Here is a 27,358-nt window from a genome sequence, read left to right on the forward strand (position 1 = left end):
GATGTCACCCCCACTGAGAGAAAACGTGAAATATTTCATCCTCAACTCTGACCTTTTCTTCAAAGAACACATTGCCTAGAAAACCAAAACAGCATTGTCCCACAGTTGCCTTTTGATAAAAGTGAAACCCGTCTTGACAGAAGCCGACTTCAAAACTATAGTGAAAGCGTAGGCCCTTTGCCACCTGGATGCAGACAACTCTCTGATCAACTGCCCCTCTGACACTGCAGCAGCACCCTGAAATGCCTCACTAGGGTCCTGAAGAAGTTCCATCACCTTAAGTCTACATTGGCTTCTGCCCCAGACCCTCATCTCCCTTATGACCATCCGGATCATCAACAGGGCCACTGGAAATGACTCCCGACGTACACTGCAGAGAAATCAACACATTCTACAGGAAGTGCCAGACCAGGAACTAGATCATAACTATACTGGAAGCAAAGAAATACAAAAAGGAAATCAAGAGAATGCTGACCTTCTCCATCCATGCACTAAGATCTGGGACATCATCTCCATCAGCACCAGAACTGCTGTGATTCACCTCCAATCCAGAAAGAAACTGAAGGTACACCTTGTCAGTGAGCACTTCCAACGTACATGATGGGAGCCTACTTTTTACCTGTCTCCTTGACAATGTACATTAATTTTATTGTTGCGCTTCTTCTGCATTCAGCTCCCTGAATCCGCCAAGATTGGTAGATAGGTTCACAATATTAAAATGCCTTTATAAACATACATACTTCCTCAAACTATCCAAAGAAGTCCCCAAACAGTTTATTTCTTTTGCAACGTGTCTCCATTTTTATTTATATCACAAAAATTGTATTACATGAATGGATGAAAGCAGGAAGCGTGCTTTAGTAAACAGTAAAAAAACACAAAATGAAACAAATGTTTATAAAGTGTGTCTGTTACCATTCAGATTCTTAATACTCAATTCTCAAAGCAAAATGTCATAACCAAAACGCCCAAAAACATTGTATAGGTAAGAGGCGGATTTTGACTAACATTGTTAACTTAAACCTTATCTCAAGCGTGCACATATTTCAGGGTGGAGGGTACTACTTCGTAACAGCCAAAACACAAGCAGGCACCAGAAGTTGAGTGGAACAATGTCCGGTTCATTAAAGAGAAGCCCTCAAATACAATTCAGACCCTCACTGTTGCCTTATGCCATGTCTCAGCCAGAGCTGGTGCTTTATTGAAATTAGATCTACATATGGTGATCTTCTCAGAAACTACTGCTTGTCGTCGGCATAGTATTAGAACTTAAAGTTGAGACTCCAAATGGAAGTTGTGAGTGGCTGAAGGTAAACATTAAAAAAGTGGCACAGTATGATCCTGTTGGCCATGGAGACCCGTACATGGGGTTTGCATGATATGAGTCACAAATATGAACAGACTTATATATCCAATATCTCTTAGATCCTTGAAATTAGTGGATGGTCCGTACATTTGAGAGGGGTGTCACTAACTGTTGATAAGGGTGAGGTGGATGGATAGATAGATAGATAGATAGATAGATAGATAGATAGATAGATAGATAGATAGATAGATAGATAGATAGATATTTTATTTTTGCTTGATTAATTAAAATCTTTGCAAATGCATAACAAAAAATTCCCATTTTTCCACAGATAAATATAGTTAAAAATGATTTAAAAAGCACATAATATTAAAACAAGGTCGTCAATTGCATATTCCTAATGTATACAATTTAGCTGCTTTTAAAGGAGATTCTCATAAACTAATACATCTTAATTAATACTGACAATAACTGCCACAACTTCTCAGGGCAAACGGCACAGCTTAGCTGAGTCCATTGTCCAAGTTAGAGGTTTAGTGAGGGAGTGCAGGTACGACTAAAGCGAGATGGAGAATTAATATTACATTTAAAAGAATATTAACGTGTTTCGGGTAACGACAGGGTTTTAAGTCTCTTCGTTGCCATGGGTGAGGTGGATGGGTTCCTTAACACTGGAAAATCATTGTTGATGATTGATTTTTTTTATCTGTTTGGTGTAGGTTTTTTTGTTGCTATTTTTCTTATTTACTTTAAGGCCTAACTTAGGCCTAAAAACCTCTAAAAATAAAACAAATAAAATATTTTGGGGGAAAAAAGTGACAAAGAGAAGGGATCTCAGTGTAGTGTGTATGATCTGCTGTGTGTACAAACCATGACTGAGCGTCCATGATGGGAAGAGGGGAGTTATTGTGGTAGGTACGCTGTACTCATGTGCGTGCGAATTGTGACCAGTGGCTCTGATACAAAATGGGTCTTTAGTCCTTCTTCCATGTCTGGAATCCATTACTAGATCTTGGGGACAGGTGCATATTTGTGCGCGAGCATTATGTTTAGAACTTAACCATCAATGTTGTTAGTTTGTCTTTCCCTTGGCTGTCTTTTACCCATAAACTTTTGCAGTCAAACCCACGCCATCTCCAAGATCTTCTTTAAATCCTCCTATCTTTTCTTCCTTAGGCACGTGAAGCACGTCGGATGGGACCCCAACAGTGGTTTTGATGTATGTATCTGATCGACATTGGTGGTTCATATGAGGTATTCAGAACGCAGCCTCCTCTCTCCACTGACTTGCCACTAAGAGAGCAAGAAGTAAAGGATGCTGTGCAAGTCTGGATCCTCCACCATGCCCTAAAACATCAATCTCAGCCAACATTGTCATTTCCAAATCTTTTCCCTCAAAGTCTAGTGTCCCCCAACGTCAGGGAACCCGTCTGGCAAAATGCCTTTAATATTTAATGTGCCAATAAGAGCCCCGCTTCGTACGAAAAGGGTGAGCAGACTCTCCCCCTCAAAGTTGCAGTACATTTCTGGTCATAATCCGCTAGTCTTCTGGGAAGACACGGTGGTTGAGTGGTAAAATAATTCACCTGGCCCCAGTTGTCGTCTGCATGGGAGGCGAGATATTTCAATATGTAATCCTTCTCTGCTCAGGAATTCCCAAAATATAGACATTTAGAGCTGGCCCTAGTGACCAACAAATTTTCTGTAATAATGGCCATGACACTGCAAAAAGGGCTTGTAGAAGAAAGGCATGAACTACATACTTAATTATCAGTATTCCATTATATATACTTTAGTTTTTGCATGTTCAGGACTCACCAAAGTACTTCGCGATAGGGAATGAAGAGTAAAAACGCATGAAGGAGGACCTAGTTAGCGAAAACGCTGATGAAAATGGCCCATCATACACAGGTTTCCGAGGTGCCAGAAGATTGGGAAAGTCCCTGGTGTTCCGAACTCAGTGGTACCAGCGCATATGTACCATGCTTACACATGCATGTGCCATGCTGTCCAAAGCCAGAGTACATATAAAGTCAAGAGATGGCCCGTTAAAGTCACCAGAACATAAATCCCACCAGATTTTCCTGATTTGGCGCTTCATTATAATTTGAGGGACTTTCCATCACTACACAACTCCATATCACAGGGAGTTTTCCATATGAACACAACCAGTCACAGAGAATCTTGGCAAAAAAGATTCCTGTGCAAAGACAAGCACATTCATGTCAACAGGAAGGTACAGGAAGGAGCTTTGATCTGGTAGGTCGATAGGCCAGGTTAGGCGGTGCACCCTGTCCTGTTCACACTTCAACTGGGGGTCAAGGATTGTGCTTTGTTAATATATGGATCATAACAAAGCCAATGAGAAAGAGTAGAACACTCACTAGACAGGTAGTTTGGTCTGGGATTGAATAAAGGATGAAGGCAACTAGACTCCAGGGGCCTTATTTATGAAGGCCTTGCGCCGCCGGTGCGTCACTTTTAACATGGGAAAAAGTGACGCACCGGTGGCGCAAGGCTTTCATAAATAAGGCCCCAAGTGGTTTACTGCTGTTCTCCTAATCCCTGGAATTCCATCCCAGTACAAATTCGCCAAACTGCATCCCTTCTCCAGTTCTGCGAGAAGCTGAAAACCCAGCGAGCAACACCTCATCTCAAAGTAACCTCCCGGGTCCATGACCAGTGTGCGTTTCGGCTCCCATCCTACCCAACGCCTTCTTGCACCAGTCAACTCTGTTCGCTACAGTATTTAGACTGAATATCGAAAACACAAATATAATGGGACAAAATATTGTGTCAAAAATATTGAGGATAAGAATATTGGGAAGGTAAGTTTCTAACCGTAGGTAAAGTTTTACTCTATATAACTCCACATCTAGGTACCTGGACGATACATATATCATCAAGGTACGTAGATGTGGAGTTAAGAATAGTAAATCTATACTTACCTATATGCACTTACCTTCTCGATATTTCAGTCCTCGATGTTTTTGACACAATATTCTGTCCACACAATATTTTTGTTTTCGATATGCTGTCAGTGACCCGTTCGCTAACCCTCCCCTCCCTGTATGCCTCGCCCCAATACCCGTTTGGCACTATAAACCCCAAACCCTGATGCTTTATCCCTGACAGCCCTGTTGAATCCTCCCTTCTTCTGTACTAAGTAAAGTCAAAGTCCTATTGTTTACTGTGCTCTGATAGTGGGTACCTAGTGTTGTGCTATGCAAGGTACATACATTAATACTCAAGTACTGTTCCATTAATGGGAGACAGGTGGCGGCTCTAGATTTTAGGTAAGGTGAGACAGGGAGTGTCCTACGGGAAACATCCTTTACAATGCAACTTTTACCACGCAGTGCCTTTACGACGCATTTATTACAACGCATGTCATTACAACTCATAGCGCTGGGGGGCGCTCTAGGATAGGGAATAGATTTAATTTACTATCCAACACCTTCCCTACTATCCACGGGGACTGGAGTTGGAATAGTAAATTAAACTATTCACTATCCAGCACCCCTAAGCACTATGCGTTGTCAAGGCATGCGTTGTAAAAACTGCGTTGTAAAGGCATGCGTGGTAAAAGCATGCGTTGTAATGTCATACATCCGTGTCCTACACACATCCCAACCTTTCACACCCACCTGTATAGAGTGTTTTTACCCCACTGGGCTCTATAAACACACTCTTCTGTCTCCCGACCAGGTCAATGCCCTGGATCCGGAGCTGAAGGCCCTCTTCTCCCACGCCGGCATCAGCGAGGACCAGTTGACGGACGTTGAGACCTCCAAGCTGATCTACGACTTCATCGAGCAGCAGGGCGGCATGGAGGCCGTCAAGCAGGAAATGAGGAGGAGCGGTAAGTGGGGGTCCTCTGGGTGGATTGGTCCTGGGGTGCATGCTGAGCCCATTTCTTGCCACTCCACAGCCCTAACACAAGGGCCTTCATTGTGGTATTTTGATCCAGAACGGTACAAGCAGAGACTGCCACCTCCCCCTCCCTACCATACTCTTCCTTTTGGTGGTCATTGATGTTTTAAGTAAGTTTGATTCTTCTAAACTATCCCCTGCACATCCTGAGATCTGCATAACTGGAGAGCTGGTGCAGGATCTGTGTTCCTACTTCATAAAGCAGACACATGTGTATTGTGAATAAATATATCTGTTAAAGGGCAGGTATTGACAAAACATTGACTATACTTGATACCCTGATACAATCTAAGCACAGACTTCATCATAAGCCCCTATAGACAATCTCAGCAGAGAAAATAAAGCAAAAATGACTTACAAAGAAAAAACTAATTGGGGAGGGAGGGATATTGCAGCAGTGCTCTTGCAAACTGTTGAAGTTTTCTGTGGGTGGAAATGCATGCAAAAAAGAAGAATGTTGCCAGAGAAAACCCACTGGAAGCCTACTTTCCATCCAGAGATTTTTCTTGCTAAAATTATTAATGGGAAATTGGTCCTTCAAAAATCTTATTTTAATTGTTCTGCACTTTGCTCTGCTGGGAGAAGTACAGAGATTTTTCAACGTGCTCAAGTGCAAACATTTAGGTATTTGCCCGGCTCTAACACTGGAGTTCAAACATTGCCGCCCTTATTCAAATCCAGAAACCAAGTTACTGTAGCTTTGAAACTTGTTTTTTTTTGTCCTCATTACGCAACAGATTAAAGTTAGGAGATTATCAGGGTCCTTTCTCTTGAGCCAGCCTTTCTTTGATTGTTTATGGATCTGGGGCCACATCCTTCCGGCATTTCAGAGAAAAGGAGCCCCTTACTTCCATATACTTTCAAGAAGGATTCGTTTTTCCGTGGGGGGTGAGCTAACCATTATGGCTACTCATACAAACCTTCGTTCGTTGTTGTTGCATTTACGTAATCATTGAAACTTGTTGCTGAAGAAGATCTTGAGGTTCTGTGCTTGTGAGCTAGGGGTGGGGTAGATCCTAAGTCCGTAGGCCATAAGGCTGAATCCCACGGCAAGGCATCTTTTCTGGAAAAACAACTTTGATCTTCTCAGTGTTCAGCTTGAGGCAGTAGGACTTCATCCAGGTGGCCACTTCAGTCATGCAGGACTTGAAGTTGTTGCTTGGGCTGGGTGTTTTGTTCAAGAGGGACAGCGTCAGCTGTGTGTCATCAGTGTGGGTGAGTATATCAGTGTTGTGTGCTCGGATGGCGTCGGCCAGTGGGATCATGAGATCTTGAAGAAGGTCAGCTGAGAGAGGAGCCCTGAGGCACTCCGCAAAGGAGGTCCAGGGCTTTCGAAAGAATAAGGCTGTATGTTGACTGTCCAGGTTCTTCCGGGGGGGAGTTTGCAGCTCCAATGGAAGGCAGGGTCCTTGGACGCCAGGCTCATGTGGTCTTTTCATCAGGATGGGGTGGGAGATTGTGTTGAAGGCTGCTGAGAAGTCAGTAAGGATGAAAGCCACATTTTTCCTTTGTCCATGGTCCTACGGACATCGTCTGTTGCAGCAACGAGGACTGTCTTGGTGCTATGGATGGGTCTGGCTAGGTGGATCTGTTGATGGAGGTGCCAGGGGTAGGGGGTGGGAGGGCTTCGCTGATTGGGGTGAAGCCTTTGTTTTGTTAAAGATGTGGTGGAGCAGGGGTCTGCCGTGTGCCCTGAGTGGATGCTCTTCATGATTGTTGTGGATTGTTCTGTGCTGATGGTGTTTCATGTGACAAGGATGTTTTCTTTCTCCGTTGTCAGAAGGCTAGTTGCCAGGTGTCTGGGGTCCGGTGGCGGGTAGAAGTTGTTGTATATGGCTGTGATTTTGCTACTAAGAATGTCTGAGTGGGAGTCATGTTGCTGGTTGTTGCTGTGGGTGCGTTGACGTTCGTGAACATTTTTTTGCTGCTATGGGAGCTGGTGAGGATATGTTAAGCTAGTGCCACCTCCATTCTAGTTGCTTGTGTTGCCGCTTGGTCATTCTGAGTTCTTCCTTGTTCCAGCCGGCCTGTGTTGAATGGATGGAGGCAACAGGGTATCAAGGGCGAATACATTTTTAAAAAATTGTTTTTATTAGCAAAAGTAAACCATTAGGATAACAGACTTGATAAATCACATAGTTTACATGCAACATTATTGATTTCGTGTTATTCTGTATTCTTACAATGTAACATGGAGATCGTACTTCATTGACACAACATATTGGCCCATATACATATCATTGGACTCAAGCATACAGAGTGCTCTTCTTGGTCCCTGTCCTAGCTTCCACTCTTGCATCTGCTTTAATCCCTTCCATGCTCATGATGAGCCCAGCTCGTCATGAGGCACAGTGGAGCTGTGCTCATGACGAGCTGGGCTCGTCATAACGACCGTGGCCCGCCCACGCGCGGCTGATTCCCCGCCTGTACGGGAGAATCAATCAGAGTGCGGGGTTGTGACGAGCCCAGGTGGCCATGAGCACAGCTCCACTGTGCCTCATGATGAGCTGGGCTCGTCACAAGCACCCCGGCACCGTGCTCCCCTCCCCGCGCCGTGGGGGAATTACCCCTGTGGCGAAGGTGATAATTCACGTTTTCAACGAGTGATTGTTTTGTGGCACCGTCTCTTGGGCGTTCGCTACTGTTGGTTCTGGTGTTTCGTTTCTCGTTACGTATGTCCTGTGGCTCTCCCATATGTTTTTAGGTCGGCTGCGTAGTGGAAGCAAATCGTTATATACCTCCAACTGGGATGGAGGGCGAATACATCGAGAAAACAGGGTATCGAGAGTGAATGGATCAAGGCAATAGGGTATTGAGGGCCAATGGATTGAGGCAACTGGGTAACGAGAGCCACTGGATCAAGGCAACAGGGTATTGAGGGGGAATGGATCAAGGCAGCAGGGTATCGAGGGTGATTAGATCGAGGCACAGGTATTGAGGGTGAATGGATCGTGGCAACAGGGTATTGAGGGTGAATGGATCGAGGCAACGGGGTATCAAGGGTGAATGGATTGAGGCAACAAGAATCACAAGGAAAAATAGCAGATACCATTAGTAGTAGGAACAGTATAAGTAGCGACAGGCACAATTCGTGACACTAAGAGCAGTGGCACTGGTAGCAGAATATGTGTTAGCACTGTTAGTACTTGATCGGAAATTATGAATAGTAGTGTCGTTGGATGTAGGAGTGGCGGTAGCAGTGCTGGCTGCACTACTGAGGACTACTTAAGAGACCTCCCCCATTTAATTTTGTACTGCATGAAGCGCTGTGCATTATTTCCAATATATCATTTTAAATGCAGCTGAGCTGGCGTTTAATGAACCTTTCGCAGTGTTAAAGACCCTCCTAGTATCAATCTACTTTCAAGATGAAGATGAACAGATAAGATTGATTTGGATGGATTTGGTAGTAGGCGGCCTCGGCTCTATGGAGTAACCTGAAATATATACACAGCTGGCTATCACCTTCGTGAGTGAGGAGCCTTCCGTGTGCAGAGGAGATGAACGGAAGATGGGGTAACATGTTGGAAATAAAGGTACGTGGGATAGGGAAGCCCAGAGGGATGTGGGCGAAGAGAAGGAACCTGGTTCATTGTGGGCCGAATAGGACACGTTACAATGCAAACTTTTACAACGCGGTTTTTACATCGCAACATCCATTACAACGCATGATTTTACAACGCATGCCATCACAACGCATTTTTAGAAACTACACTTACAACGCATTCCATTACAACGTATACCATTACAACACATAATACTTTTAGGGCAACAGCATTGTAAGTGTTGGATAGTGTAGGGGTATAAATTACTATTCCCACTCCAGTGAGTGCAACAGTAGGGTAAGTGTTGGATAGTGTAGGGGTAAAAATTACTGTTCCCACTCCAGTGAGTGCAACAGTAGGGTAAGTGTTGGATAGTGTAGGGATAAAAATGACTATTTCCCATTACTTACCTTATAATGCGCTGTAATGGCATGCGTTGTAGTGGCATGCGTTGTTATGGCATGCATTGTAGTGACATGCGTTGTAATGGCATGCGATGTAAAGGATGTTGCATTGCAATGACTGTGTTGTAAAGGTAGTGCGTTGTAATGATTGCGTTGTAATGGTTGTTTTCCCTGTGGGCTGGGTGTTTACGTAGAAGGCACAGTCCTCGCCACTCACCACCGAGCTTAGATTCTCCACCGGAATACTGTAAGCAACCACGCAGACGTTGAGTAAGCAGAGTCCTGGACAGCAGACTGGGCCAGACAACAAGGATGATCAGTGCCTAAGAAAGGCAGAGATGCTGACTGATACCGATCACCTTCTGGAACTCCCTGGTCACAGTTTTCTCAATGTGTCAGCTCATTCGAACCAACTCTGGTATTTGTCTGTAGTTGTGTGGGTGCATGGTTCGCAGGATTCAGAGATGCGTTCTTTAGTAAGTGAAGGATGGTGGCCAGTTTCATAGCCACATATGGACTGTTTTGAAATACCTGTGGTGGTGGGTTTAGTTTCAGACTATGGGCTTGATTTAGATCTAGGCAGACACAATGGTCATGGGTAGCCCATTTCGGTGAAATATAAATTCCGTAGGATATAATGGGATTTATATTCCGACAGACGGGATATGCATCACCGTTGGGACGGGGTAACCCATCCGCCGAGATCTAAATCAGGCCTGGCGAAAGTTAGTTTAGCCCAAGCTGAATGACCCTGTAGAGTGAGTACCTTTAGGCCGTGCGTGTCTGACCTCAGTCCTGTGATCCCTCTGTCCACTCTTGTGACTCTTTCTCCTGTCTTTCTCGGTTCAAGAAATGTCCTAGTCCAGATTATGGTGTCTCTTGTTGTTTTGTGGCCTCGACAACAAAGCAGAACACATGCTTTCCTCAAGCAAACTCCTGCTCATTCATTCTAACAGATTGGAGGGGTTTTGTGTCAGAATATTGACTACAAAAATACCATGCTACAAGAATATTGCAGCACAAATATTGACAACCAAAATATCATGGAGATAAGTATGTATTGGTAAGTATAGATTTATTATACTTAACATCACAGCTATGCACATTCATGATAGGTATAGCGTGCTTAATGCATGAAATAATAAGTGCTGCTGCCCAAAGTTTCCCTCGAAAGCTTTGGCCAGCGCTACAGAATGTGGCGGTTGGCACATACCAAGGCTGTCTAGTCTTGATTCCACCTCACACCTCTTTTGTCCACCACCCTACACTTCCTGCCCCTTTATTTCACTCTTGCAGGTCATTTTTAATCTCTGCTTTCTCCCTTTTCCACTGCTTTTCTGTAATTCTCTTCCTCTTTTTCCCTCTCTTATGCCCTTTTTTCTCTCTTGTTCTGGATCAAAGTCTGAAGATTACAAATAATTGTCGGTCTGCAAGAGTGAGTGCAGTTGGGCCCTACCTGGATCCACAGGCTCAAATTTAGCACTGTACGTATACCGTCAAAGTACATCTTTGTGGAGTGAAGTATAGTAAGCCTGTACCTATTAATACATTCTTATTTTGTTCATATTTTTGTCATTGGTATTTATTGTACAATATTCTTATAGCTTGACAATTAAAACTTCATATTCTGGAGGTACAACCTAGATTTAGATTTGGGTGATCACAGAAACATCTCAGATTTCTGGATGAAGTGCTCAGTCTTTGTTTTGTTCCTAATTTCCATCAGGAGATTCCAGTGGGTCTTGAGATTCCAACTTTGGTTCTTGTCCAGATTGTGTACAGCTCCAGAAATAAGAGGATTTTCCATTATCACCCAATTCTAAACAGAGGGGGGGGTCATGTATGTGTGTGTGTGTCTGTGTGTGTGGGTACATGTGTGTGTGTGTGTGTGTGTGCACATGTGCACAAAGATACATAAAAGAGGGTAAAGCTGCCTCTTCTAACCAAGTCTCCAAGCCCAAATTAAGATCTTCAGAGATACTTTGGCATAACTCTTCTATGCTCACAGATCTGTCTCTGAGTCCTCTCCTTGTCTCACAAAAACAACAACTCTCTACTGGAGGTCCTGGTGACTCCATGTTAACCTGAAATAATTCCTGGCTCAAAGATATCCTGCCAAGTTTTACTCTGAAACTGAGGCAGTTCCCTTATATCTGGTCCAGGGCACTGGCCATCTTTAAAGATGGATACGCTGTCTCCTTCGGAGGAAGAGAGGGCCTCTGATCATCAGGGAAGCAAGGCCAAACCCCATGATCAGTTTACGTAAGGCACATTTGAAACAATTGCCCTGGTCTAGTCAGTTCAGAAGCAGATCTGACTGTGTTCAGTTGATCCAGCATAGGGTTTGTCAGAGTAAGCACAGATGCATGCTAGATTTTCAGGATATCTGCATAAGTTATATGTTAAATACACAAACAGCTCATTTTGGACCCCCCTATGAATGGACCCCTTTCTCCACATCCCCATATGGAAACCCACTTGATGTTCCAGCACTACGTAAGTGAAGGTTAGAATTATCAATAAAAGACCCTTCTGGTGCGTCTCGGTGCAACTCAAATTCCCTCGAGTCCCCGCGATCTTGGTACGTCATCTCAGGAACCAGGGCATGCACATATGGGGAAGTGGATTTACCGTAATGAAGGATAGTACGAAAAAATATTTTTTGGAATTAACAATTCTTTTTGCTTCTCCACAGGACCAGCTCCTCCTCCTCCGCCACCCTCCCGCTCAGGTGCTGCGCACCCTCCACCGCCCACTGGGCCACCACCATCTATTCCATCTCCTGGTCGGGGAAGGTCAGGGCCCCTTCCACCTGTTCCAGGAGCCCATGGCAGTCTTCCACCTACCCCCAGCAGAGGAGCCTGTCCCTCACCTCCTCAGCGAAACCCTGCAGCACATCCTACACGGAGTACACCCCCACCTCCACCGCCCATCTCTCGAGCCGGGCCTCCTCCCCCACCTCCTCCTGGGGGTGGCGGGCCTCCCCCACCACCTCCACCTCCCCTACCATCCTTTGGTGGTGGCGTGCCACCTTTGCCTCCATCAGGTGGACCACCCCCACCTCCTCCAGGGGGATCTAGCCCTTCAGGGCCTCAGCCAACGCCTCCTCCTAAGAGCCGCGGAGCTCTCCTGGACCAAATCAGACAAGGGATCCAACTCAACAAGGTGAGTTTATTTCTGCTGCGTACCAACGTTTGTAGTCCGAGAGCAATGTACGTTTCTGCACGTCTCTGGATACACAGTCAACCAAGCACAGTTACAATACTTAGGCTAAGCTATGATTGGCAGTGGATATCCAAAGGCAAGATGAAAAATTAGGGCCACATTCCTAAACTGCATTTTGTAGCACATAAAGTAGTGCTACATTAGTATAACTTATTATTACAAAATGCCATTCACAAACCTATGAGTATAACTCTTTACCTCATTCGCTGCCTCTCCGATCTTTTCTAAGGAGAGATCCTTACTTGTAAGTTTTCTGCTGAATAATAAACGTGAGAGGGACCAGGGTTAGAGTCTTGAAAAAAACTACTACATGGGAGGGGTTGTTGAAGGGATTCTGCTCGGAAGCACAACTATGCTTGGAACCCTAGAACATCCGTATGTAGGAACTAAAGGCCGCATTACAATGGCATTCGGATGAGCATCCGACCGCCATTGCAGCGGGATTGCGACTGCCCGACAAGCAGTCAGTGGGCCCACCCGCCATATTTTGATGAGAGCGCTGTGTAGGCGGTCAGAAACCGCCTTATCCTACTGCTTTTGCTGCAGCCCAAAAAGTGGCGCAGCACAAGCCGCTGTACAAAAAGGCATGTTTCAAATATCCATGAACTGTATGCCAGGCACCATGTTGTGTTAGGCACACGGTGCATGGATGTTTGGTTGAACCACATGTGCCCCCCTGGCCATTCAGCAGTGGCCCACTGGGCACGAGGACCCTGCTTGGGGTTCCCAAAGTCCCTATACGATAGCCTTTTCATTGTGGTGACACACCATAAAAAGGCTGCAGGAAATGGACATGGTAATCCCTACGGCAGTGCCCACGTAGGCACCAGCTTCGTTCTAGGGATACAAGTCTGACGACTGCCCTGACGGTATGGTAGATCCTGTTGAAGGGGTCGGTCTTTCCCCTGACAACTTCGACCGCCTGCATCATAATGCAGTAGTTGGATCGATGCCCTGTATATTGCGCTGCCCGCCACCGATGACCTGTCAGTGACAGTCCGTCCGACATCATAATAAGGGCCAAAGGCTCCATACTATGTCAGTATCTATGGGCCCGAATCTGACTAGCTCATAGTGCCTCACCTGCCCTCCTAACGTTTCCAGAGAGACAAGTGATTTGGCACCCCGGATCACAACACTCTCGACCTTCTCAGGGATTACGGTAGCAGGTCATGCACTTTCGTTCTCTCACTCATACTTGTCCACAATATAATAAAACAGAGACACCAAAACAGTGTATAATATTTATTTTAACGATTGTGCTCTATTATACAATAAGTGTGCCACAAATATGGAGCAAATGCATGCCTAAAATGTTATCAGCATGGTTAACAAGCCATATAGAGTGAAAAACCCTGTCATATTATCTGACAGATTTGCCGAAACCCACCCTCACTACTTAAGCTAAGGGGTTATAGAGTAGAGATCGCTGGGTTTTAGTGGCGGACCCCGTACATTAACACATATAGAAGGTTGTTCTACATCTCAGCTGGCGCAGCCTTCTCGTCTGCAGGACTTTGGCTCTGTCTGTGTCTCAGAGCAACACGTCCCAAATTATATGACAAAACGTGTACATTCCACAACAGCAGATGGATTTCTCTATTATGTCTAGCGGCTAGTGTTCGACCCAAAAAAATAACAAGAAGTAATGTTGTTTGACTGTGCCCAGGCTGTTCGGACTAAATCCATGGACAAGGATGTAGCGCTCTAGTGTTTCCATGGGGTCTCGGCTGAGCCCCGGAAACACATACAAACTTTGTATCACCTTCTGGCCAAGCGTGGCCAGAAGGCTATAAATAAAAGGGACGGAGTCGCTCGGGACTTCCGGTCCATCAGAGTATTCCCGTGTGAGCGTCATTATTATATATATTGCCCCTTAACGTCATGTAAGGCCTGTGCGTGTTTCCCGCTGTGATTGTCTGCCCCCAAACAGCGAGCGTCCCCCCCACAAAGAACAAAATACGAAACCATGTGCTGACTATGTATGCATTACAATGTGGCACAAAAACAAGCGTGATACTACGTAACGAGTGCAAAGCAAAATCGGCCTACAATGTGCAGAAATCAGGCTAACATAGGGAAAAGATATTGGGCTCCATGAGAAACACACAACAGTATTTAAGGAGGAGTTAGGAGAGGTTGAAGAAGGGTTAGGGAGGAATTTAGGGAATTATTTATATTTTTAACTATTTTAAAAAATTGTTCTGAATTTAATCCGAAACTTCATTCGTTTCTATGGGAGGGTTTTGGAGTGCCAGTGATTGGCCTTGTGCAATGCTGGACATACTCCATGTCCTCACTGAAGTACATTAATGACTTTTTTGGGTCGGATTTGGCTGTGGTAAGTACTTTAGAAGTGGATTTTGTTAATAGCAATGGGCTTACTCTTTTCTAGGCGAGTACATGTCCCTCCCTACACCCCCCCAGCCCTTCCTTCCTTTCTCCTTAGTGCTGCCTAAACTCCTCCCATTCAGTCGTAGGTATTACCCATTTTCCAGTCACCCCCATGCTCCTCCTATATTTGCTACTAAAACCTAGGCATATGTGTAGAAAGGACTCCGCAGTCTCTGCACAGAAAAGATAGGAGAGCCGTAGACATTGACTTCTGCACATAGGTTGGTGAATAGCATTTTGTAGTAAGTTGAGTATGAATAGGCCCCTATTTGTGCATTCTGTATATTTCAAGAGACTTTTAAAAATAACTAAAATTCCTTTTTTTGTTTTACGTCATATGATCCATTCATGCCCAACACATGGCAGATGGGTTACTCTGTCGCAATGTGATGGATATCCCATTCTTGTAGAGAAGTGTGGCTCAATGGTTAGACGGCAGACCCTGATGCAGTAGTCTGGCCGGGACTAGGGTTCATTTCCCGCCTCGGGCTCAATTTCCTCGGACCTGATCAATCTCGCCTCGGTGCCTATTCTAATCATGAGTCCCACTCTGCACCTCTGGGCAATAGCTTGCTTAATCGCTACAACGGCCCCAACAACGCTGAGGATGCCTGACTTCACCTTGGGGTGCCCAGGAGTGGGCTCCTCACAGGGAAAGGCCAGGAAGGGTTCCTCGGCGGTATTCGTACAAGCGCCGAGATGCCTATGGGTAGTCGTGCGCTATACAAGTGCGTAATCATTTCATTTCATTTCATTTCATTCTTCGTTTTACAAATGCCATAATTAACTTATAATAGGGCTTATGTTACCATAAGCGTGGAAGGGTATACTCAGATGTGAGTCCCTTGCTCATTGCACGATCAGGATTCAAGCAAGCCTGGGCCGACGACGCCTGAAATGGCAGAAACCGGTCCCCGGAAGCTTGTTTCCTTCCCAGTATAAGAATTGGCTTGGTAGTTTGGTTTGCCCTGTTCCCATCATGCACTGGGACAGGAACAGACTGATTTGCATATAGCCAAGTTCTGAGCTGGGATGGTGCAGTGAGCTAAAAAACGGTGATGGATCAAGCCCTGATCTTTGGACTGGGTAAGAGTGGTCTGCTTAATTCAGGCACTCTGTTCATCACCACCCCCTTTTCTGAATCATTTTATCCACCATAAGCGTGGAAGGGTATACTCAGATGTGAGTCCCTTGCTCATTGCACCATCAGGATTCAAGCAAGCCGGGCCGACGACGCCTGAAATGGCAGAAACCGGTCCCCGGAAGCTTGTTTCCTTCCCAGTATAAGAATTGGCTTGGTAGTTTGGTTTGCCCTGTTCCCATCATGCACTGGGACAGGAACAGACTGATTTGCATATAGCCAAGTTCTGAGCTGGGATGGTGCAGTGAGCTAAAAAACGGTGATGGATCAAGCCCTGATCTTTGGACTGGGTAAGAGTGGTCTGCTTAATTCAGGCACTCTGTTCATCACCACCCCCTTTTCTGAATCAATGGTTAGACGGCAGACCCTGATGCAGTAGTCTGGCCGGGACTAGGGTTCATTTCCCGCCTCGGGCTCAATTTCCTCAGACCTGATCAATCTCGCCTCGGTGCCTATTCTAATCATAAGTCCCACTCTGCATCTCTGGGCAATAGCTTGCTTAATCTCTACAACGGCCCCAACAATGCTGAGAATGCCTGACTTCACCTTGGGGGTGCCCAGGAGTGAGCTCCTCACAGGGAAAGGCCAGGAAGGGTTCCTCGGCGGTATTCGTACAAGCGCCGAGATGCCTATGGGTAGTCGTGCGCTATACAAGTGCGTAATCATTTCATTTCATTCTTCGTTGTACAAATGCCATAATGAACTTATAATAGGGCTTATGTTATGATGGATTAACCTTTCCAACAAACTAAAGAAGGTCATTAGTTCCCTGCTCCTTCAAGATAGTTTAGATTCAGTGATTTAAACTATCAACGTTTGTTTCTTCAAATACAACAATATATCTTGAGAATACTTCTGTGTGTTCAGATTCTGTTTTCCCAAACACACTTTAAGGAATTGGTAAACAGAGTGTAAGGTATCCACAGAAACCGGAATCCAAGTCCTGGCTACGGCAACAAAGGATTTTGACTGCCTCGCAAGGACACTGCGAATCAGGAAGAAGCTTATACCAAAATGGTCGCTCCTGTTTCCAAACAACATGAGGATTCAATGGAATCATGGGAAGTGTAGCTTGAGTTCACACACAGACACGTGTGTCCTCCAGAGATGCAAGCCTTTAGTCAAACGTCTCTGACATTTTGTGGACACCTCCAGCCTTTCCTTTCCTCATGAGCTAGTTTGGAGTTGGAGTTAACTCTCTTGTGTCTGACAAACGTTGCAAGGTGTGCCACAGATCATTACCGTACACTGAGATTCGTGAAGATTCTTCTAGCTGTGCAAAACCAAAGGGGATGATGCACGTTGAACATTGCAAGCACTCACCCCCAGTCAACTGATCTGGGTTTAATCCATCACCGTTCTTTAGCCCACTCTGCCACCCCAGTTCAGACATGGCCATATGCAAATCAGTCTGACCCTGTGCCTCATGGGAACAGCCCAGCCCAAACCGCCAAGCCATGTCTTCCCTGAACCGGAAACAAGCATCCTGGGACCGGTTTCTGGCTAATCAGCCGTCATCAGCCAGGCTAGCTTGAATCCAGTGGCAAAGTGAGCAAGGGACCCACGTCTGGGCATACCCTGCCACATAGGGCGAACAAAGCAAAACCTTCTAGCTGTGCCTTCTTTCTTCGCTGAGAATTGTGATTGTCCCTCTGCCTAGACCAGCTGTGAAAACTGAGAATCATGCGCATCCTTTGAGCTGCTCCTAGTGAATAATAGGCTGAGAATCGTGAGCGCACTTCTAGCCACGCCTGCTGACATCCTTTGAATCCCACTGCACGTGGGCGACTAAGTTACTTTATGTTATGTTATGTTACTTTATTTCTTTTATAGCGCACGGCAACTCCGAGGAGCATCCCGGCGCTTTGGCAAAGAAAGACAGCATAGAAAGCAACCACACAACAGAAAACAAGAAAGAAAAACTATTTCTTAAAAAGCCATGTCTTCAGATCCTTTCTAAAGGTCAGAAGACAGGGAGCCGATCTCAGGGACACTGGTAATTCGTTCCATGCCTTGGGTGTCAGATAGCGGAAAGAACGACCTCCCAATCGTGCACGACGAATTACAGGAACTTTAAGCAAAGACAGACCCGATGATCTGAGATTCCTGCTTGGCACATACCGGAAAACGCGTTTCCCAATATATTTGGGGCCAATACCATTAAGGGCCTTGAAGGCCACAGTCAGGCATTTAAAAAGGACCCGCTTGGAGATGGGTAGCCAATGAAGAGTGTTCAATAAGGCAGTGGCGCCAGCTCGCCTTGGGAGTCCAAAAATAGCACGGGCTGCCGAATTCTGGACCACTTGCAAACGGGTCATAAGATATTTTGGTAGACCCAGAAAGAGAGCGTTTGCGTAGTCCAGACGCGACCCGATTAATGCCTGTACGACTGTTTTCCTGTGATTGAGTGACAGTAGAGGGAAAAATTTCCTCAACATCCGTAAGATGCCGAAGCACTTCCCTACAATGGACAAGATGTGGGGTCCAAAGGATAACTCACAGTCCACTATCACTCCCAAGTTCTTCGCCTTCGCAGCAACCTTGTCAGGAGGAAACATATCCTGAGGCCACCAGGATTTCCAGTCATGTTCCGGTGCGCAACCGAAAAAAAGCAACTCTGACTTGTCAGAGTTGCATTTTAAGCCATGACCTCTGAACCACTCAAACACCGCACCAAGGCAATCCCTGATCTTTATGCCATCAAATGACCCCTCCCTGTCACATGTGAACAGGAGTTGGGTGTCATCAGCGTAAGACACGATCCGGGCGCCAAAAGATTCCGCGACTTCCGCCAGAGGGGCCATAAAGATGTTAAACAGCATAGGGCTGAGAATGGAGCCCTGCGGGACTCCCACCTCTAGCGGAGCCATATCAGCGGAAAAAGGAGGCGCCCAGATCGTTTGCCGGCGGTCGGCCAGAAATGATTTTAGCCAGTTCCACACCGTTCCTCGAAGGCCACACTCCCAGAGTCTTACAAGGAGGGCATCATGAGGAACGGTGTCGAAAGCCGCCGACAAGTCAAGCATGACTAACACGGCCTTTCCCCCCGAGTCGAGAACTTCCCTGATAGCATCAGTGACCTCCATCCCTTTCACTAAGGGTGAAAGGGATGATCGATGGAACTTGTCAAGCAGAAGAGCTGATAAATATTCATGTCTAATATTTATGTGCACAAGGCTCTTATCATGGAGGCGTATAATGGAAGGGCAGGTGTGGGGCCACCACTGCACTGGGAATCCCAGCTCACTTTTTTGTAATGTGTTTGGACTACTTAAAGTGTTCTTGGCTGCAGGAATTTTACACAGGTTTTCAGGAGTCTATGCTCAGACACACTTAGTTGTCCATACTTTCACCCATAGACATAAAGAAACAAGCCAAGTTGGATCAGTAACTAAAAATAAACAATAAAAGATGCCTTTTGTTTCTTCTTTCGGGGTCTTTTAAGTTGCCCAAGATGAGGAATCCACACACCTCTCTGGGTCAGTGATCTTTGGGACTTCACTGCACAGCATCACTGCATTAGTTGAATTGAATCTAAACTAGTTTAATTGGTCCTTCATCTATTGTTATTCCAATGTATCTAAACCATGCCTCAACTCCTTGAGGTCTAACAGCCATCGGCTAACCCCTGTGTCATATACAAGAAGGCCCACCATGCTTCCTTGCCGCTAGGCAGACTCACATATCATTACACTGCACCGAGGACCAATCAGCAATAGTTATGCATCCATCACAGACCCCTGAAAGGTGTGCAGCACTAGAGTCCCTGCCACGGACTTGCTTGTTCTACATCTCCATTCTCAAGCATGAAGATTTCCTTATTTATCCAAACTTTAGCAATTATGGAGAGCCGGGGCATGTTTAGCCCCTTCGCCTCGGGGCTAATTCCCCCGCGACGCGGGTGGAGGGTGCTGCGCGCGGCGCCGCGGTGCTTGTGACGAGCTCGGCTCGTCATGCTGCACAGTGGCGCTGTGCTCATGAGGAGCTGAGCTCGTTACGACTCCACCCACTTAATGGAACGCCCCACACAGGAGGGGAATTATCCACACGTGGTGGTTCCGCGGCGGTTATGACGAGCTCAGCTCGTCATGAGCACAGCTCCACTGTGCCTAATGACGAGCTGAGCTCGTCATGAGCACCGAAAGTGCTAGACGACCTAACTGCTGCTAAAAGCACTAAGGGTCAGATGTATGTAGCTCGCATTTTGCTATTCCCTAATTGCAAATCACAAGGATTCATAATTAAGAAATAGCAAAATGCAATGTATGAAGGTGTATAGTACATCTTTTGCAATTCCTAAGGGATCGCAATTGACCTACCTCATGAATATTAATGAGGTAGGTTGCAATTTGCGACCCCCTAGGAATCGCAAAAATCACGGGGATGGTGGCCTGCTGAGATCAGCAGACCACCAGGTCCGTGATTGCTTTTCAATAAAACCATTTTAAGAGCAGGCAGTGGACCCATGGACCACTGTCTGCTCTTAAAAAATGAAAAGAAAACTTTTTATTTTTTATTTTGTAAGGCAGCCCATTTTCCTTAAAGGAAAACGAAATGCTTTACAAAACGAAAAATAAAAAGTTTTCTTTTCATTTTTTAAGAGCAGACAGTGGTCCATGGGTCCACTGCCTGCTCTTAAAATGGTTTTACAAACAATCACAGAGGGGACAGGGTCCCTTGGGGACACCTTCCATTTGCGAATGGGTTACCACCTACTTGAAGTAGGCGGTAAAATGCGAATGTTTTGCGACCGCAATTGCGGTCACTAAACATTCATACATACCGATGCGATTCAGTATTAGGAAGGGACACCCTAAACACGCCCTTTCCTGATACCAAATCGCAAACCCATTTTACGATTCGGTAACAAGTTAACAAATCGCAAAATCAGGTTTGCTGCATCGGAAAAGCAATTTTTGCATTCACAAATGGGCAGATTCTGCAAAAATGCTTGATACATCTGCTCCTAAATATATAATTGAGTCTCATTGTGGACTCAATCTGGATGAAATAAAACTTTTCTGGAGAAAAAGTGTAAAACCATTGTGGCCCTTGGAGGTGGACAGTAAAGCAACGCTTTTGATTTATAATACAAGTTCGAGGTTGAGGGCCTTACAGATGGTCTTTGTATCTGTGTCATAAACAAAGGATCACTGTGAAAAGTGCTTTTAATTATATTGACATTATCTGATCGCCTGCTTTTTTCAAAAATAAAATGTAAATATTCATGGAATTTTCTTAACAAGATCCAGATAAAAGAAATTGACATTTCATGACATAAACACCTTTCAAAACATTGGGACAGAGGCAGTACATTGGTTTTTCATATGGTGACTGCACCTTACAAAGCCTTATGTGTTCCTCTCTTTTACATTGAAGTCTGAAACTCAAAATGTCCCATTTCTTGCAAACCTTCAGGAAGATATTGTAAGCTCCAAATTCATTAAAATTAAGAATCTCGCAACAGTCGTTTACAAGCGACATTGGATCTAGACCAGGGGATGGCAAATGATACATGTTTACATCACACACAATTGATAGCTGATCTAAAAATCTCAACCAAAATGGTGATATAATATCTGATTGTCCCTCTATGGCTACCATCCTGGATGTTGGTCTAGTCTCATCAATGATGTAGGTGTGAATGTTCTCATGAATCCTGAGAGTCTGTTCTTTTGCCTCTGGCAGGTCACTGAAACGGAGGGCGCTGCGTCCCCTTCGGAGAGCCCCGAAGGCATCGTGGGTGCCCTGATGCAGGTGATGCAGAAGAGAAGCAAAGCCATCCACTCTTCAGGTGAGTTCTGCTCACTGCTTCCTTTTTGTGTTTACAGGTGTTTATAACAAACAGTGGGAGAGAGTGTGGGCTTTTGAAGAATACATTCCACACGAAGGGGCAGTACATGCGTGTGGGACTTTGAGTTGGAAGGTCTCTCGTTAGCATCATAGACCGAGGACACCTATCTGATGGGACCACCAAGTCCAGAGGACTCCTCTGTGCTCCAGTGTTGTTGGTCAGTCACTTCATACATCCAAGAGATCCAGCCCCATAAGAATCCGAAACGTATTGATGACAAGTGGAACCTTCCTTGTATCTGCAGGATTACCCGTTATACAGACAGGGCTGGTGCATCGCGAGGAGCTGGCAGGGCATTAAAAGCAGAGGACATTGGTATAGCCACTGAAGACGCTGAATACTGCAGATCTGTGTGTCTTCGTACAGGGGTGCTTTCATACTGGTCAGACAATGATGAGAAGGGAAAGTTACTTGTAATCCTAGTTTTCCTTCAGGAGAGTGTGAGTCCTCAGTGTGTGATGGGATATGTTATGTTATGTTATATGAACTTATTGCGCGCTCAGCTACTCATGAGTGTCCCGGCGCGGAACCATAGGGGAAAGCAGAAAGCTTCACATGAACAGATGCGTCTTCAATTTTTTCTTAAATACCCTAAGGTCCTGGATGGTGCGCAGATATAGCGAATGTTATGATTATAGGGGAGTTTTATAGAGTGCGGCTTCTCAGCAGCCACTGTCCGCAGAGTATGCAGTGTATGCGCCACTGGTTCTCATTGGGTGAAGAATATGGAGGTGTAAGTCTCACCAAGGCCTACAAGTACCTTCAATAACATCCATAAACACCAACCTAAAGGAATAAGCCTCTCTCCATATTAGGAGGTGACAAAGCCAGAAAAAAGCAATGGAAATGGAAGGAAATGAGATGTTAAAAATGTGGATTACATTGGTTTTGCAGGGATCCAACCCATGTTGTGTGTTTGTCCTGGAGTGGTATTCAGATAAACAATTGGACTGATTTCCAAACGTTGTTCATAGGAAAGTTTCTCCGAAGAGAAGAACTGGTTTCTACGTCTTTAAAACATCTGCTAACTTTCAGATAGGATTTGAAGATGGCGAGACTATGTGATGGGCTGTGGATTCTAACATTCCTACCAGCGGCATAGTTTACGAAAGGGCCCCTGTTTGTCTGGTATGATATCATCAAGGTAGCATTGACTGGTTTCCTTCGAATGAAAGGTGTGAAGTAAACTCTCAACTGGAAATGGCTAACCTGGAAAAAACAAACAAAAAGGAAGAGGGTGGGTTTTAGATACAACTAATTCTTGTAGACTATCATACAGGATTCATGAAAAGAGCCTAGACTGAAAAACTACTTGAAAGGTGTTATGACCCCTAAGGCTGATATCTATCAAAGACATTGAAGGTCAGATTTGTACATTAGTTCAAACTAAAGAGAATTCACTTTGATAATTCAACTTTCAAGGGAATGAAGGTCTTATCACATGCCAAAGGCTTTCAGAAGGCTCTTTAAGACAAGGTTGTCTGAGAAAGGCCTTTTCTGTGCCACATAAATGCTGCTTGTAAACTTATATGGAAGAGACTTTGGCTTGATCTGGCTATATAAACGGGTAAATAAATATCATTTTCCAGGCAAAGTATCCAATTTATGCTCTTGTCGCAACATCATATGCAAAACCTCTTCCATTTGAAGGTCTAAGAGGACCTTTTGGCAACATGCTCAACCTCTTCGGGAAGGTTCAAGAATTTAGAGAAGAGTCAAGTGTTCGTGCAGTATCCACAAAGAGGCCGCGCCTGTAAGCGTGTGATGGACGACACTTATGGAATGTGCGGCTTTTCCAGGATGAAGGGTCGGTCTACACAGCATCTACTCTGTGGCTTCTCTGAGCAAAGAAAATCTGAAAACCACCGCTGACTTGGCCATGTAAGAGAATTTAGAATAATCCAACCTTTGATACTTTGAGCTTCAGAATGGCTTTCAATAGAAGAAGAACAACAACAAATGACCATCAGAACAAAAGAGTGATCCCTGGAGGCCGCTTTTTAAAGGGCACTGTCGAAGAAAACCAGGAGCTTTTGTGCCAGCTACACGTGCAGATGCTTCGGTTACGCAACAAACTTAAGTCTAGGAGGCAATCGTAGGCCGAAGTTGAACTTGGAGTAAAGATTTTTTTTTTTTTGCCTGATGCTCCTTTAAATAATTGAAGGTATATTACAGAGTGGAATGAAGCGAGAAGCTATTACACGCATTGGCATTCTTAGGAAATAAATGTGTATTATTTGCTCATTTAAATGTTTCAAACAAAAGAGCAGCTCCTCGTTGAACAGGGGTCTGAATGCTTGGATGCAAAGTTTGCTTATTTTGCCTTCTCGCCATGGCGAAGAAGATCTCTGCGGCTCAGAGAAGTCTTGCAGAACTTTTCGTTGACGACTCACCCTTAATATTCAGAGACTGGTCTATCTAAGGAATTGTCCTTATTTTGTATATTGTGTAAAAGACAATCCACCTGCATAAAGTACGTATTAAAAGGAACCAGATATCAAAAGAAGAGTAAAAGCAAAAATAAAACTAATGGATCTGTACAAAGTGCAAAGGTCAGTGTTCTGGGCTCTTGACTCAGAGGGAGGAAATAAACCGATCCCATCTGGTACTGCAGTGCAGTGTAGTGCTAATGTGTAACCTGCCTGTCAAAGGCTTTTCAGGAAAGCTTCTTTTCCTTTTGAAAGTTAAAAATTTAAAAAAAGCTGTTTTTATTTTCATTGTTTTTTTAAACAATAAGAAATGTTTTCGGGTAAGGGATGTTCAAATGTCAATTTTTTGGAAATGCGCGTATCAAGAGAGAGAGAGAGGACTAGAAAGCTAGTCCGAGTCCCCCATATTTAAGCTAGTCTCTTTTGCTAACACAATTTTTTGGAAATAACATGTATTGGTTAAACATTATCTGTATTCAAGCACATAACCAAAGATATTCTACTAAGAATTAATTTAAGTGAAGATCCTATGAAGGGGTAAACGTATTTCCTGTTGAGACAATGACTTCAGGGTACTCACACTCCTTGATACTCAGTCACGCCTCCATAGCCAATCAAAGACTCAGGTACTCAATGAGAGACAAAACCTCATGAGAACTCCTTGACACCTTGATGCGCTATGGACATTGAATGATGAGGACTTCCTGGTTCTATTGACTGTGCACACCAACATCTCCACATCCATCGTACTCTGAGGACACTGAGATACACTGACACCCCAACACCAGGTGTGGGCTCCAGCACACCTGTGACCATTCCCCATCACACTGAACTCAAGGCCTGAGGGCCGAAGAAGCATCCATACTGTAGGGTTGTCTGAGTTGTAATGATGGAACCTTTGTGGCTCCTGATGGACTCTGTAGAACTGTGACGTAAGCGTTACAGCGTAGTGAATCGAATGCAGTTTTAGAATGTTGAGTTGGCGGTTACACACAGAAAAGAAATACCGTGCTGTAGTAAACTCCATGTGTGGCGTAGTCTTTGGCGAGTACCCGGGCTGGAAAGGATGCTACACATACTTTATGTGGACAAACAGACAAAGCCTCACAACAGAGTTGAAGACACCTGACTTTTTATGGTACAAACATTATATGTAAGCTTTCTCCTTCCTAAAACGATCTCCAATCCAATTCAACTCTGGAAAAAATACATTCTCCTAAAATTGGTCTCTAAATCTTCCCCCTAGGCCAGCGTTTCTTGACGAGGGTCTAAGGAAGCCTTTGGGTCTGCAACACCTATTCAGGGGCTCTGCTACTGTGTAGAAAATGAAACAATATGAGCAGGATGATAAAGTGCATGCACATATAAAAACAAAATAGAAAACTTAACATTTTAAAGTGCTATGTAAATGTAAAGGAATTTGAAATTGGATGCAGAAAATGAAACTGGTATTGTAATTTGCGGGAGCAGTGGGAGCACAGCAAATGGAATTGAGTATGGATGATTGGTGGCCTCATTTGAAACACGGGTATGCACTGACAAAAAGAGAGCATGCCTTAGGTGCAAAAAAGACAAAGATATTCTGGAGTCTAGCTCATCGCTTCGTCTATTAAAAATAAAAATAATTTTTGAAAAGCCCAAACCTCCCTATTAATTTCGATATTTGCATATTTTTTTAATTAGATAAAATATGTAATAATTTGCTCATGTGTTTGATATTTTTAGCAGGCTCTGTATTTGTGAGATTTTTTTAAAGTTCAAATTGCTTAGGAAGGGGTCCCCGGCATCCAATAGTGATTCAGTGGGGTTCACTGAAGTCAAAAACACAGAAGCTTTACGCGACTCCAGATGTTGGCATATATGGACCAGGGTTGTGCTGCTCTGAAATCAGTCCAGAATATGAATACTTGCTAATGATAACTATTAAATATACAATTATATTTTACATTTCTGTTGGGAGTGTGAAGTAAGTTTAGCATGGTGATTTTATTGCTGCTCACCCTGTTTGGTGAACTGCTTTCCCTGAATTCCCTATTTCTGTCTTCTTTTATCTTTACCCAGGGGTTCCCCTCTGACTCCAGTCTTGTGTGGTTGTGATTCCTTTCCAGTTTCCATATCCCTCCTCTTTTTTAACTGTGTTGTCATTGCGCCACTTAAGTTTCTTCTCCAGCTGTGGTCCAGGGTTCCATCTCTAGCTTCTGCTTCCAGGTCAAGGCCCGCCTCCTTGACCTTGCATAGCCCTGACTGCGCCGTAGCAACCTCATATGTTGGGGAGGAGCTCTACCTGCTGATAAGTTGTCTTGCTTTGTTCTCCGCAGATGAAGAGGAAGATGCTGGCGGGGACGATGAGGATGATGATGAGTGGGATGACTGAGGAGACCTTCTCTCCACCCTACTCCCACCTGACACTCCGGAAGGACACGTACACACAGACGTGCACCACGATTGGCATACAGTGAAGAAATCTGTACAAAGAACATAGCATCCCTCCCCCCCTCCCCCTGGGCACACTGGACCTTGTGCAACTCCATTTTGTACACCTTGAAGTAGTATGCAGCCTCTCCCCTGGCTCATAAGTCCATTGGCAGTAGCTCCCTGAAGCAGCTACTAGTGGTGTGCAGCGCTTTTCAAGCTCCCATTAACGTATGAATAAAGTGTTCCTGGTCGACTCCATTGGGGTACCTGCATGGGCGGTGGCTTCGCTCATTAACAAACCATCCCATCACCAAAGACTGATAAACTCTGGCTGTTCTCCCAGACAACTGGGGGCTTCTCTCAGTAACATGTTTACATCATCAGGGCTAGATGCTGTGTGCCTGCCCCCCTAGGAGACAAGGTGCCTCTCAAACTAACACACAACCCCAATCACCAGGATCTACTGCAGTGTGCTGCCGCCACTAGGGGAAAACAGCGGTCTCAACGCGCGTAATACCACGTGGTATTTGCTTGCGGTGTAAAGAGACATATTCACCACTAGGAGGCAGCTTCTTTCAGCCACTCCTCATCCTGATGACCACCAGCTGTGTGTCTACACCCCTAGAAGGCAAGGTTCTTCTCTCACTAACACACAACCCCAATCACCAGGACCTACTGCAGTGTGCCTGTGCCCCTAGGAGGCATCAGGGTG

The 27,358-nt window shown here is 44.9% G+C and overlaps 1 protein-coding gene across 1 annotated transcript in view; it reads left to right on the plus strand.

Moving 5' to 3' along the window:
• Nucleotides 1-26,896, plus strand: part of WAS (WASP actin nucleation promoting factor) — a 139,010-nt gene extending 112,114 nt beyond the window's left edge. Inside the window, exons 8-12 of the mRNA XM_078664702.1 lie at nt 2,483-2,525; nt 5,015-5,168; nt 11,884-12,353; nt 21,637-21,742; nt 26,550-26,896. Coding sequence (XP_078520828.1) covers nt 2,483-2,525; nt 5,015-5,168; nt 11,884-12,353; nt 21,637-21,742; nt 26,550-26,605 — 829 coding nt within the window. The 3' untranslated portion in view covers nt 26,606-26,896. The remainder of the gene's footprint in view (nt 1-2,482; nt 2,526-5,014; nt 5,169-11,883; nt 12,354-21,636; nt 21,743-26,549) is intronic.
• The last annotated feature ends 462 nt before the right edge of the window (nt 26,897-27,358 follow it).

Source organism: Lissotriton helveticus, chromosome 10 (assembly GCF_964261635.1).
Source record: "Lissotriton helveticus chromosome 10, aLisHel1.1, whole genome shotgun sequence".
Lineage (NCBI taxonomy): Eukaryota > Metazoa > Chordata > Amphibia > Caudata > Salamandridae > Lissotriton > Lissotriton helveticus.